Here is a 12579-nt window from a genome sequence, read left to right on the forward strand (position 1 = left end):
CTGGCATGGCAGGAGGATGCTTCGCATGCTCTTCCTTCCCTCTCCTCCCACCCTCCACCCCATTAAGGTGTGAGGGACGGGAAGCACCCAAAGCTTTCTCTACTTGCCAAGAGCAAGGGAGCACTTTGAAGTGCCACGCGGTCCTGGCAGGGCCGCAGGAGCACTTCATGCACACTCTGTCCCCAAACTCTGATTGGCCTGGGGGGTTGGAGAAGCACATGAAATTTCCTCAGTGCTACCCTCTATTCCTCTGCCCCTGGCCAATCAGTGGTTGGGGGCAGGGGAGTGCCTGAAGTTTTCTCCCGGTGTGCTGGGAGCGCCCGGCATTTCAAAATGTTACCTGCTTCTGGCAAGCCCGAGGAAACTTTGTGCGCGTCCTCTGCTGCCAGGCTGAGCTACAGCGGAGGCCCTTTCCCCAACTCTGCTGTGAGGAGTGGGGCGGAGGAGGGGACAGAGCCTCAACCACTCCTGGTTCGGGAATGTATCATCACTAAGGAGAATTCGAGTGCGCCGCGCTCACGTTCGGCCGCACGGGATCCGCTCCCTCTTCATTTCACGCCACTGCAAGTCTCCCTCGCGGGTACCCAAGCCTGCCCGAGTGCCGGCCTGTGACAGGGATGCAGGGTAGCGGCAGTGCTGGGGCTCCAGCTGGAGCCTGCGTTCTGAGGCGCGGAGAGGTGGGGCCCCTCCAGAGCAAGGGCGGACTCAAGGGCAGTGGCTTCAGTAGAAGTTACTGAGCATGCGCCGCTCGCCGTGCTGCGTAACCTCCTTCCCCCCCCGCCGGGAGCAGCGGCTGTCTTCCTGCCTGGGCCGCCTGTCCCCAGCCGGCCACGTGGGGGTTGCGGCGCCGCTGCCCCAGGGACTCTGCCCGGACGGGAGCTGCGCAGCTTCCCCTTCGCTGCGGCAGCCGGCGAGGTGAGGCGCGTGGGAGAGAATCCGTCTGGCCCCCTGCCAGCGCGGGGCTGTGCGGGGGGGGGGGGGGGGGGGGGGATCTGGGAGGCCTCTGGAGGGTTTTTGCTCTTTTCATCCAGGGGCTTTGGGAAGGACACTGGAGAAGCCTTGGCCATGTGGCTCCGATTGGCTATCGGCCATGATCGGTGCGTGTGATTGAATTCACCGGCGGCCCCGCCCTGTCGATCCTCCCCCCAACGCTTTTACAAGCCTCTTTATGTTCCCGATTTCCCCATCCCAGGCCACTCGGTCTCTTTCCCCTTCCCCGCCCCAGGGTGGAGAATATTGTATTTCAAAAAATAAGGCGCTGTATTCTTAGCACGCCTGCCCCACCCACCTTCTGATATTTATTAGTAGTAATAAGCAATACTCGCTTTTGCCAGGCCTATTCCCTACTGCTTTTTGCAGCGCCCAGCAACTCCCAATCTTGTGATTTAGAAATTGAAAAAAAATAAGGGCTGTCCCTTGTAATAAGGGCATGCTGTAACTTTCATATTCCGAGGTGACTAAACACTCCATAAAAACCAGAAGAGTTTCTTCAGAAAACAGATTTTAAAATGAGATGTCAGGTGCCCTCTGATACGGCCACTATTATGAATGAAAAACTAGACAGGCCCTTTTGTCCCCATGTAAAGCAGAAAAAAAAAACGGAGCAAGGGAATATGAAAGTTACAATAGGGAGCAATTCAAACGGGGAGGCTGGGCTGGGTGACCAGTTCTCAAACTGGGGATTGTGATCTCTCGAGATGTCACACGTTATTACATGGGGGGGGGGGGGGGTGTCACAAGCTGTAAGCTTCCACCCCCAAATCCTGTTTCATTTCTAATATTTAAAATATTGTTATAAGTTAAAAACGCTTTTTTATATTTAAGGAGGGGCTCACACTGACACACAATTGTGTGAATGGGGTTACCAATACATAGGTTTGAGAACAACTGGAGAAGGTGATTCAATAGCCCTTTTCTGATGCTTCTGCTTCAGAAAATAAGGATACTAACTACACAATTTCAAGTAGCTACAGTGGGTGTGGAAACCTTTTTGCAGCCCTTCAAAACAGCATATTGCAAGTTTGCTGAACTACCTTAGTGCTGTTCTTCACTGGAGTTAATCCTGTAGCTCGCTGAATAGAGGTCTAGAGTTTAGGACATGAACATGCAAGAAATTTCTTCCATCTGGATATGATTAGCTGACAGTTGTGGTCTCTCTGTGTGAGAGACTATGCATTGCTAAAGCATGGAATAAATATTATTTTGAACCATTGCTTATTACACTATCCTGCAGCAGTGTTCAGAGAGCACTGGTAAACTAATGATTGGAGTAGGGCAAGTCCAGCTTCCCAAAAAGCATCAGAGCTGTATACCAGGCATGTCCAAAGTCTGGCCCGCGGGCCAATTGCGGCCCGTGTTCCGATTTAATACGGCCCCTGCTTCCTCCCCCTCTCCTGGCTCCCCGGTGCTCTTTTGAACTGGCGCGCCCAGCGCGCCGCTTCCGGCCGCGCCGCCGCCGCCCATGGCCTCCGCGGTCCTAGAGCCTGCCCTGTAGGGCACGTCCGCAGCCCCACTCCCCCGCTCGGCTGCGGGTTCGCCTTGCCCCCGGGCCGCCGTGAGGCCGGCGTGCCCTGCGCTCTCCGCCCGCCTCCGACCCTGCGGGCCCTCCGCCTTGGGGCTGAGAGTGCGGGGACGGCCCTCACGCATGTTCACTTCTTCAAATCTGGCCCTCTTTGAAAAAAGTTTGGACACCCCTGCTGTATACCATTGGAAGTGAAATGTTTTTCCAGCAGCATACTGCTTTGATTTTGGTCCTGTCACCCAATGAATTACCAAAACTTAAATGGCAGTTTTACATTTGTCATCCTTACCTAAACTTCCAAAATATTACTGAAGTTATTCTTTTGATAACTTGAGGGGCCAGAAAGTGATTCTGTGAGTCTAATATATCTTTAATGGGTTTTGGATTATTCCCCATAGCCATTCCGTTTCCTCTTTGAGAACTTGGAATGACGGCAATAAGTCCTGAAACTGTAACTAGCACTTTGTGAAATAACAGCTGCTTAAATCTTGTGATGAGAGTGGAGGAGAAGAAAGCAACGTGGTATTCAGAATAAGTCTGTTCATTTTTATTGCATTCTGAATTGCTTCACTATGTTTGTTAAATGTTCTTCAAAATCATTCTAGTGTAAAAAATCTCTCCAAGAAGTTGTCAAATTGCTTCTTTATCATATACTTAAAAAATAAAAACATCCAATCTGTGATTGCTTTGTAAGGTAGTCAAACTTACGCAACTTTTTTTTTTTTTATATCAGCCATCTCATAAAAACTCTGGGATCTTCCGCTCTTCGTATCACTGTACATCCAGTGCTGAAACCTGCTGCTATAGGTCTGAGATTGGCTAACTTTTCAGGCATTTTTACTAAAAATGCAGCGCAAGAAGATAGACAATCGTATTCGAGTGCTAATTGAGAATGGAGTGGCTGAGCGACACAGGACACTGTTTGTTCTAGTCGGAGACCATGGCAAGGATCAGGTAACTATCAGCCAAAGATGATATATTTTCAGCAGCTCTCTTTTGTTAATGTACAGTCTGAACCTAGAATAGTGGTTCTCGGACCATGGATCAGTCAGCATGCAGCTGTGACCCATGTCACATCCTCAGATAGTTAATTTATTATGTGGGGTGCATATGGCCCACAATAGTAAATAGGTTGTAAACCTCTGATTTTAAAAGTGTAAATAAGTTGCACATTTAATAAGGAAGGAAACTAATATAACAAGTCAGTGCTGAGAGTTCTATATGATAAGTAGACATTCTGTAACTGATTTTATATACAGGCAGTCCCCAGGTTACGTACAAGATAGGGACTGTAGGTTTGTTCTTAAGTTGAATTTGTATGTAAGTCGGAACTGGCGTCCAGATTCAGCCGCTGTTGAAACTGACCAGCAGCAGCTGAATCGGACACGCCTGGGGCAGAGCAGCTGGAGTGCTGCTGGGTTGGTCTGGTAGCAGCTCTGCCTCGGGCTTCCTGTAGTCAGCCGCTGGTCAGTTTCAGCAGTGGCTGACTTGGAAACACCTGGGGCAGAGCAGCTGGGGTGCTGCCAGGTTGGTCCAGTAGCGCCGCAGAGCGGCGCTGCGGGACCAACCCAGCAGCACCCCAGCTGCTCTGCCCCAGGCGTCCCCAAGAGCAGCTGGGGTGGTGTCGGGTTGGTCCCGCTGCGCCAAGGGTCGGCGCTACCGGACCAACCCAGCAGCACCCCAGCTGCTCTACCCCAGATGTCCCCAGGTCAGCCGCTGCTGAAACTGATCAGCGGCTGATTCCAGGAAGCCCGGGGCAGAGCAGCTCTGCCTCGGGCTTCCTGTAGTCAGCCGCTGGTCAGTTTCAGCAGCGGCTGACTTGGGGATGCCTGGGGCAGAGCAGCTGGGGTGCTGCTGGGTTGGTCCAGTAGCGCCGCACCTCAGCACTGTGGGACCAACCCGGCAGCCCCCCATCTGCTCTACCCCAGGCGTCGGCGAGAAAATCCTGGTCTGCTGAGGGGGGGGGCACTAGCTGCGCTCCCTCCCCTCCCCCCAGCAGACCAGGGAGACGCGGAGTGGCTTTTCTCGCCGCGGAGGACGCGGGCGGCGGGACCGTGGTGCGTCTCGGCGGTCCCGCCGCCCGCATCCTCCGCGGCGAGAAAAGCCGCTCCGCGTCTCCCTGGTCTGCTGGGTGTGGGGAGGGGGGGGGGGGGGGGCGCTAGCTTTGCGTCTCCCTGGTCTGCTGGGAGGAAGCGCCCCCTGTGCTGCCGGAGGCGGCGACAGTGGGGGAGGCACCCCGCACTAGCTGCGCCCCTCCATCCCCCCCCCCCCCGTTCGCAACTAGGGGTCCAACTTAAGTCAGACCGACGTAACCCAGGGACTGCCTGTATTTACAGAAAAACTTGTCTAAAATGCACAATAGATTGTGTGTTGCAATTAATAAGGACATAAATGCTTGTAGAGTGTGATATTTATAAAGCAGGTAAAATAAAGAAAATATTAATTCTTCTTAAAGGAAAAAGAACCTCTCTACTCCCTTGCAAACCCGGTGAGAGTTTCCTTCATTTAAATTAAAATGATCCTAATGTTTAGACCCCTGCAAATCTGCGGATATCAGCTCATTTTTGCAGATAAGGATGTGGATGCGATACAAATTTCGTATCTTAAAACCTTGCAAATTTGTGGATATCCGCTTTTATATCCATGGATATCCACAGATGTTGGTGTAGAAATCCACAGTTCATTTTTGCATATACTCTACTAATGGTCCTACAAATTCTGTCACTTGTGATTTAAGCCAAGTGCTACCTATCCAAACCTAGCAAGACTTCTCGTAGAAGAAATCATACTGGAATAATTTATAGCAGCACCATAGTGTGGGAAGACATCTCCCATATGCCTTCCACTTTTGGGCTCTCATTGGTTGGTGACTAGCATGGTCTAAATACTAACATTACCATCCACAATATAGGGGTTGAATGTGCTGCCTCTGCAAAGCTGCTATCATCTGCTTATGCAGGTTTCAAGAGACATGGGGGAAAGTTACCTTTGTTTAAAAGTCTACCTATGCAATAGATCATAAAGGCCTTGTCTAAATACACAAGTTTTATTGCCTTAAATATACTGCTACTGTATTATCCTGCATTGATGTAGTTCAGATGTTACAAACTGTCTCTCCAGAGTAGACTCATGCAATATAGCTTATTCCTGTGAAGAAAGGAGAATAAGCTATGCCAATATAAAACGCCTTTACAGGGATACAATACAACTCCTAGGCTACGTCTACATTGGCACGTTCTCACACAAAAACTCTTTTGCGGAAGAGTTCTGGTGCAAAAACTCCTCCAGAAGAGAGCGTCTACATTGGCATGTATTTTTGCGCAAAAGATGTGCTTTTGCGCAAGAGCATCCATACCAGTGTAGACGCTCTCTTGAACAAGAAAGCTCTGATGGCCATTTTAACCATAGGGCTTTCTTCCGCAAGAAATTCATGTTGCCTGTCTACACTGGCCTCTTGCGCAAGAACAGTTACGCAAGAGGGCGTATTCCCGAGTGGGAGCATCATAGTTCTTGCGCAAGAAGCCCTGATTTCATACATTAGAATGTCAGTGTACTTGCGCAAGAGCACACAGCCTGGGTAGACAGGCAACAAGGTTTTGTGCAAGAACGGCTGCTGTGGCGCAAGATTGCGCCAGTGTAGACACAGATGTGGATACACTTATACTGGTATAACTCTAGTGATTTAAGAAAAAAAGAGCTTACATTGGTATAAAAATTGTTTGTACATCAGGCCTCAATAAGTTGTTACAAAGAAGCTAATTGGAAGGAGACACTAGTTTGTCTAGTAACTAGTTACCCATCCTTTCCCCCTTTATGTAATATGTAGCTAGCCATTTATTATATGTATAGGCCTCATGATGTTTGAGATTCATCTGGTTAGTACACAGAATAGTTTTTTTTCTGTCAGATGTCTTTTAAAAATATGGCTAAGTGGAACCATCTAGGAAGGAATAATTGAAGCAGAGATTTGCTAGCTTTAATGGCTTGATAGGTTTGCACTGTCCGTCCAGACTTTAGAAAGGATTCCCTTTCCTAGCAGTTCTGAGCCAGGTTTTAATGCAGGGGTGGTGAACCTCAGGCCCAGGGGCCGGATGTAGTCCTGAGCTTGCCTGGGTCTGGCACCTGAGAAGCAGTGTTCCTCCCAGCATTGAGGAGCTGGTGCTGGTACTCCAGTCCCTCCACCATCCCCCTGTGGGGCTGGAGCACACAAATCTACAAGCCTGAGGGCCCCCCCCCCCAAGGCTCTGGTGTGAGGAGAATGTGGGAAGTGTCTTTCCTCTTCTCAGTCAGGGGCCATGTCAGTGAGGATTTGGGTTTTGGAGGGTTGTTTTTTTTTTGTTTGTTTTTTTCTCACTTGTTTGTGGCACCCAACTGATTCTTCTGTGAGTCAGCAGCCCCCGACCGAAAAAGGTTCCCCACCCCTATTATAATGTGTCACATAATGTGCCTTGCATGGGATTCATGTTCTGATGTTTGGGGAGTCAATACAAGGTGCTGAATGTAAATTATGGCATCTCCTAGCTCCTGCTGGTATTGAGCACATGAACAATGTAAATCTGACTCTAAAATCTGATATTTTACATTTGGGATCCAAAAAAGTTTCACTTTGTCTCCTCTCAGTGCAGCTATTTGTTAATGTGCCTTTGTTTTGGTAGGTGGTTATACTCCATCACATGCTATCTAAAGCGACTGTGAAGGCCAGACCCTCAGTGCTGTGGTGTTACAAGAAGGAGTTGGGCTTTAGCAGGTAAGAGGTTTTTGTCTTTCACTCTTTGGGGGTAGTCTAATTGCTCTCCAAGTTATGAAGCTGATCTAAGGAAGCTTATTGTCAGGTCAATTGTATGTAGGTCTCAGGATTCAATTGAGTTGGAGAAATTAGGCTAAGTCCTGTGGTGATGGTCTAAAAGTTTCAGCATAATAGAATTATTTGTTTTGACTCGAATAGAGCAGCAGAAATATGGAGCTGGGAGCCAGGAACTGCTGAGTTCTGGTCACAGCTCCAGCTCTTTGGCCTTGTGACGTTCTCTACTTTAATTCTCTTCTGTCCCCCCATATAACATCGCCACTTAAGCATGGGCTACACCTAAGCAGAGGTGTTGCTGTGTTGCTCAGGCATGTGACTTAAGCTCCAATATTGCTAATGTTATGGTGATGGAAGAACTCTTTCACTGATTCCAGTTGCTGCCTCTTGGGATGGATTAACCCCTTCCATCATGGTAGCCCTACTGAGGGACAGGACTTTGAAGCACAGCCGCAGTGCTATAGCATCTGTAGAGCAGAGAAGCCTTTAGAATTGCATGCAGAGAAGGCCCTCATGTCAAAAGCCTTGATTTTAGGGGGTGATGAATTCTTGGATCTGAATTTGTATGTACAAATTTGGGTTCAGAATCAAAAGAGGGCCTGTTCCAGGGATTTGTCTTTGTAAATGGGTGACAGGGGAGGAATCACGTGAGGATTACCTGTTGTATTCCCTCCCTCTGGGGCATCTGGTATTGGCCATTGTCGGCAGACAGGATACTGGGCTAGATAGACCTTTGGTCTGACCCATTATGGCTGTTCTTATTTCTTTCAGATTTGGCTATAAGGCAACTGAAATTTTTCAAGAACAGTTGATTCCATTTGATTTCTGTGACTTTTGGGCAGAAATCTCACAGGAACAGTTGATGAGTTCAGAACTCTGACCCAGACATTATCCCCAGTTTGTCCTAGAGCCTGAATTCTGGTATCCCCTTTTTAAATCTGAACCAGATCTCTAACAGCTTCCTCTGCTCGGTCCTCTTCCCATGATAATTCCCATATAATCACTTCTTCTTCTTCTTTTTTTTTCCAGCCACCGTAAAAAGCGAATGAGACAACTACAGAAGAAGATTAAAAGTGGAACTTTAAACCTAAAGCAAGATGACCCTTTTGAGTTGTTTGTAGCAGCCACAAATATTCGCTATTGCTATTACAATGAGACCCATAAAATTCTTGGTAACACCTTTGGCATGTGTGTACTCCAGGTAACAAATTTATCATTTAGCTTAAATTTGCACTAGAATGTAAGTCATTTTTCCCTGGGCCATGTTCTGCCTTTCTAGCAATTTAAATACCATAGAGGTGAAATCTTTGCCTTGCTTGTATTATTCAGTGATCATGGCTCAAGATATTTTACATGGCTTTTTCTGAGCACAGTGAGTTTGTCAGAATTTTAATTAGAAACAAGAAAACACTAATGTTACAGAAGCTTGCCTTCCAGAAATATTGGAGAAGGTGGATGAGGTAATATCTTTTATTAGACCAACTTCAGTTGATGGAAGTGCAAACTTGGCACTGTCACCAAAAAAAGTTGGTCCAGTTCAAGATATTACCTCGTCCACCTTCCCTGTCTAGTACCCATAGGTTGACTTGGCTACAACTACGCTGCATGCTTCTAGCAATGTGTTTTATGGCAGTTTGATTTCTGTTAGTTGATGCCAGTTGTTTTGGAAGACTGGTGATAACCTTGAATTTGTTTGTTGCAATGTTGTATTTGCTAGGATTTTGAAGCCTTGACTCCAAACCTGCTGGCTAGAACTGTTGAAACAGTGGAAGGAGGAGGAATTGTGGTTATTCTTCTCAGAACTATGAACTCACTGAAGCAGCTCTATACAATGACCATGGTAAGTTTGAGTAACAAGTGGTGTTCCAGACATAGTGCATTCTCTTCAGTTTTATGGTATAAGCTGAGCCACCATTTAAGTGTCCTCCCCATACTGTTATTTCTCTGCCACTGTGTGTGTCTACCATTAGGCAGGTCTGCTTAACAAAGTGACTTGAATTCCTCATAAAGCAGGGGAAGGCAAATAACAGCAGCGTTTCACTAGGGTTAGCACCTGGCAGACTGCTGCCACTATTTTTACCTGCACAGCCACAGGTACCAGTGATTGCAGCTCCCATTGGCCATGGATCACTGTTCCCAGCCAATGGGAGCTGTGGGAAGCAGCACGGGCTGGGGACACTGCTTCCTGCAGCTCCCATTGGCCAAGAGCAGTGATCCACAGCCAATGGGAGCTGCAGTCACTGGTACTGGTGGCTGTGCAGGTAAATATAGTGGTGTAGGCCCACCAGGAGCTAACCCTGGTGGGCTAGATCTGGTGTAGACTGAGGAGTCAAAGGTGAGGCTGCATAATTAAGAATTCTTTAGCTATAGAATAATGGTGTCACAAGGTCAGTGTGGGCACTATACAGACAAATGGAATATACAGTTTTACCCCCTTTTTGGGGAGGGGGCAGATTTACTCGAATTTTATTAATTCATAAAGAGGAACTCAGTTTGCCAAGAGGGGTAGCTGTGTTAGTCTGTTTCAGCAAAACCAACAAGGAGTCCTGTGGCACCTTAAAGATTAACTAGTTAGTGCATAAAAGCTTTTGTGGGCTGCAGCTTCCTTTGTGAGATGCATGAAGTGGTGGAAGCCTCACTTTGGCAAGGATTTATACACACAGAGATGGGAGTGTTATTTTACTATGAGGAGGACCAGTGTTAACGAGGCTAATTCAATCCAGGTGGATGTGGCCCACTCCCAGTAGTTGCAGTCATGTGCCAGCAATGCCCCTCTGCAATGTACATTGGCCAAACTGTAGTGTCTTTAGGCAAAAGAATAAATGGACACAAATTGGACGTCAAGAACTGTAACATTCCAAAAACAAATAGGGGAGCACTTCAGCCTCCCTGGACATTCAGTTACAGATCTGAAAGTTGCCATGCTTGATCAAAAAAGCTTAAAAGAAAGACTCCAGCATGAAACTGCAGAGCTGGACTTCATAAGCAAACTTGACATTCTTAGACTGGGTCTGAATATGGACTGGGAGCTCACTACAAAAAGTAATTTTGCCCCCTTTTGGTATTCTCATCTTCTTATCAACTGTTGGAAGTGGGCCATGTGCATTTTGATTGAATTAGCCTCATTTAGCACTGGTCCTCTGCATAGTATGTAACATTCTCATGGCCTGTCATGTTGAAGACCTCTTGAGATTCCCTCCAGTTCTGCGATTCATCTTTGTATGTGTGTATAAATCTCTGCCAAACTGGAGCTTTCATTTCATGCCTCTGACAAAGTGAGCTGTAGCCCGCGAAAGCTTATGTCCAAATAAATGTGTTAGTCTTTAAGTTGCCACAGGACTCCTCATTGGCTTTACTGTTAAGCAGGAGCAACTTCATTACTGAATCTCTGAAGTGTGACCTATTTACATGGAATATGCTCATTTTTCAGATAGGGCATTTCACTAGTAACTGAATTAGATCTTCAGCTGGAAAACCAGCTTTGTTTCAGTCATCACTGATGACAAATTCACCATGGGACATTCAGGCCCTGCATGACCGGGCCATAAATTTGACAATATGATGCAATCACGCAAAGTTCAAGGAGTAGTTAAGGCTGGCATGAAAATTAGGGCTGGGAAAGGTAAAAAAGAATTTGACGGGTAGAGGAAATGCGTGCTATAAAGGAAAAAGAAGTTTTATGCTGGGGAAAGGAGAGGCACAGTCAAGAATGGATGGAGGAAAAGGAGATATTCGATAGTCCATATGAATTATATTGAGCTATAATCCAGAGATTCCTTCATGTTTCAAACCCGTGAGACTGTGTGATCTTTGTCTTGCTATTTCAGGATGTACACTCGCGCTACAGAACAGAAGCACATCAGGACGTAGTAGGGAGGTTTAACGAGAGGTGGGTTGGTAACAGCTTGAAAACTTAAATTAATAAGTCTACGTGTGCAAGGAAGACATCCACAGCAGTATGTTGTTTTGGAATGGGCACAATGTCCTGTTAACTTAGAATAACGTACATGCCTTCTTATTGGGAAATCATGGGTTATCACCAGTGGCTGTGCTTCATTGGTGGGAGAGGGGTGTGTGTGTGTAAAACTTTTGCATATCTTACAAGGGAGCATAATTACTTAATATTTGTCCTTTGGGGTTCTTTGAAGGGCTCTGCAGAAGCACAAATATCACAATGACCTTCTCCCAGTTTTAAAGCTTTTGATGAGACTCAGAAAGCACGTCTATAGCTTCAAAGTATGAAAATGTTAACATTTAGCTTCTCTTTATGGTGTGTTATCAGTCTCTTATGAAAGCCAAGAAATCTGCCTTACTGAACTGAATGAACAGTCTTACTTGCTGTTAGGATATGTAACTAGTACTGTCATGCCCATTGGGAAGAATGTAGAATGGATGAGTGGTTTAATGGATAAAACAGAAGCAACAACTAGTATGCACTGCCTGGAATTTTACACTGGTGGGTACATGTGCCTACTATCTTGGAGTCAAGAGTTGCCTGTTTACATTGATATTGTTAAATTAATTGTCATATCGGTCTGAATCTCTCTTGAAAGTTCTCCTGAAGTTGGCAGAATGGGAATGTCTTCATGTGTGAATGTCTCTGATTTATAGAACATTCGGACATTATTATATTGGGGCACGCTAGGAATGTTAAGTAAAATGGGCTGAGTAACTTGACTCAGCCCAATTATAAAACTGTGTAAAAGCAGGAACAATTGTAAAGGCAGTCTCTTGATTGAAGGGAGCCAGGATAGATAAACTACCAAAGGACTATGGTGTTACCTGAGCTGTATTTGAGTTGGCTGTATCTGATCATGCAGGTTCATTCTGTCTCTGGCTTCTTGTAAGAATTGCATAGTGATTGATGATCAGCTCAACATCCTGCCAATCTCTAGTCACATTGCAAACATAACACCTGTTCCTCCACAGTCTCAGGTAAGTGCATATTTACATATTGGATTCAAATAGTCTTTTCCAAGCTAAAGATGCAGACAGCATTTTAAAGTTTGGTAAAAAGGAAGTTATTCTTGCCCGTTAAATATCAAATATTAGTATAACCTCAGACTAAAGGAAGGGAGAGCCAATTCTAAATTCCGTACTTTAAGATTCAACTGCTTCTTATATCTGATAAGGAGTGTCTGTCTGGATGCTGTAGGGAGCATCATCAGTGACTCAGCAGAGTGCACTTTTGAATCGTTGGAAAAGTCTTCAACCATCTTGCTAGGAAGATTGTGCTGCTGCAATGCCATCTGTCAGA

The 12579-nt window shown here is 46.4% G+C and overlaps 1 protein-coding gene across 2 annotated transcripts in view; it reads left to right on the plus strand.

Moving 5' to 3' along the window:
- The first annotated feature begins 746 nt into the window (after positions 1-746).
- NAT10 (N-acetyltransferase 10) overlaps positions 747-12579 on the plus strand; it is a 40721-nt gene continuing 28888 nt past the window's right edge. The window contains exons 1-7 of one of the 2 annotated variants that reach the window (XM_075927461.2): positions 747-915; positions 3255-3475; positions 7177-7268; positions 8352-8523; positions 9040-9162; positions 11150-11211; positions 12143-12257. In XM_075927461.2, the coding sequence (XP_075783576.2) occupies positions 3368-3475; positions 7177-7268; positions 8352-8523; positions 9040-9162; positions 11150-11211; positions 12143-12257 (672 nt within the window). In that variant the 5' untranslated portion in view covers positions 747-915; positions 3255-3367. The remainder of the gene's footprint in view (positions 916-3254; positions 3476-7176; positions 7269-8351; positions 8524-9039; positions 9163-11149; positions 11212-12142; positions 12258-12579) is intronic. The other variant, XM_075927459.2, reaches the window with a different exon arrangement.

The sequence above is a fragment of the Pelodiscus sinensis genome, chromosome 5 (assembly GCF_052426305.1).
Source record: "Pelodiscus sinensis isolate ZL-2025 chromosome 5, ASM5242630v1, whole genome shotgun sequence".
In the NCBI taxonomy this organism is placed as follows: Eukaryota; Metazoa; Chordata; order Testudines; family Trionychidae; genus Pelodiscus; species Pelodiscus sinensis.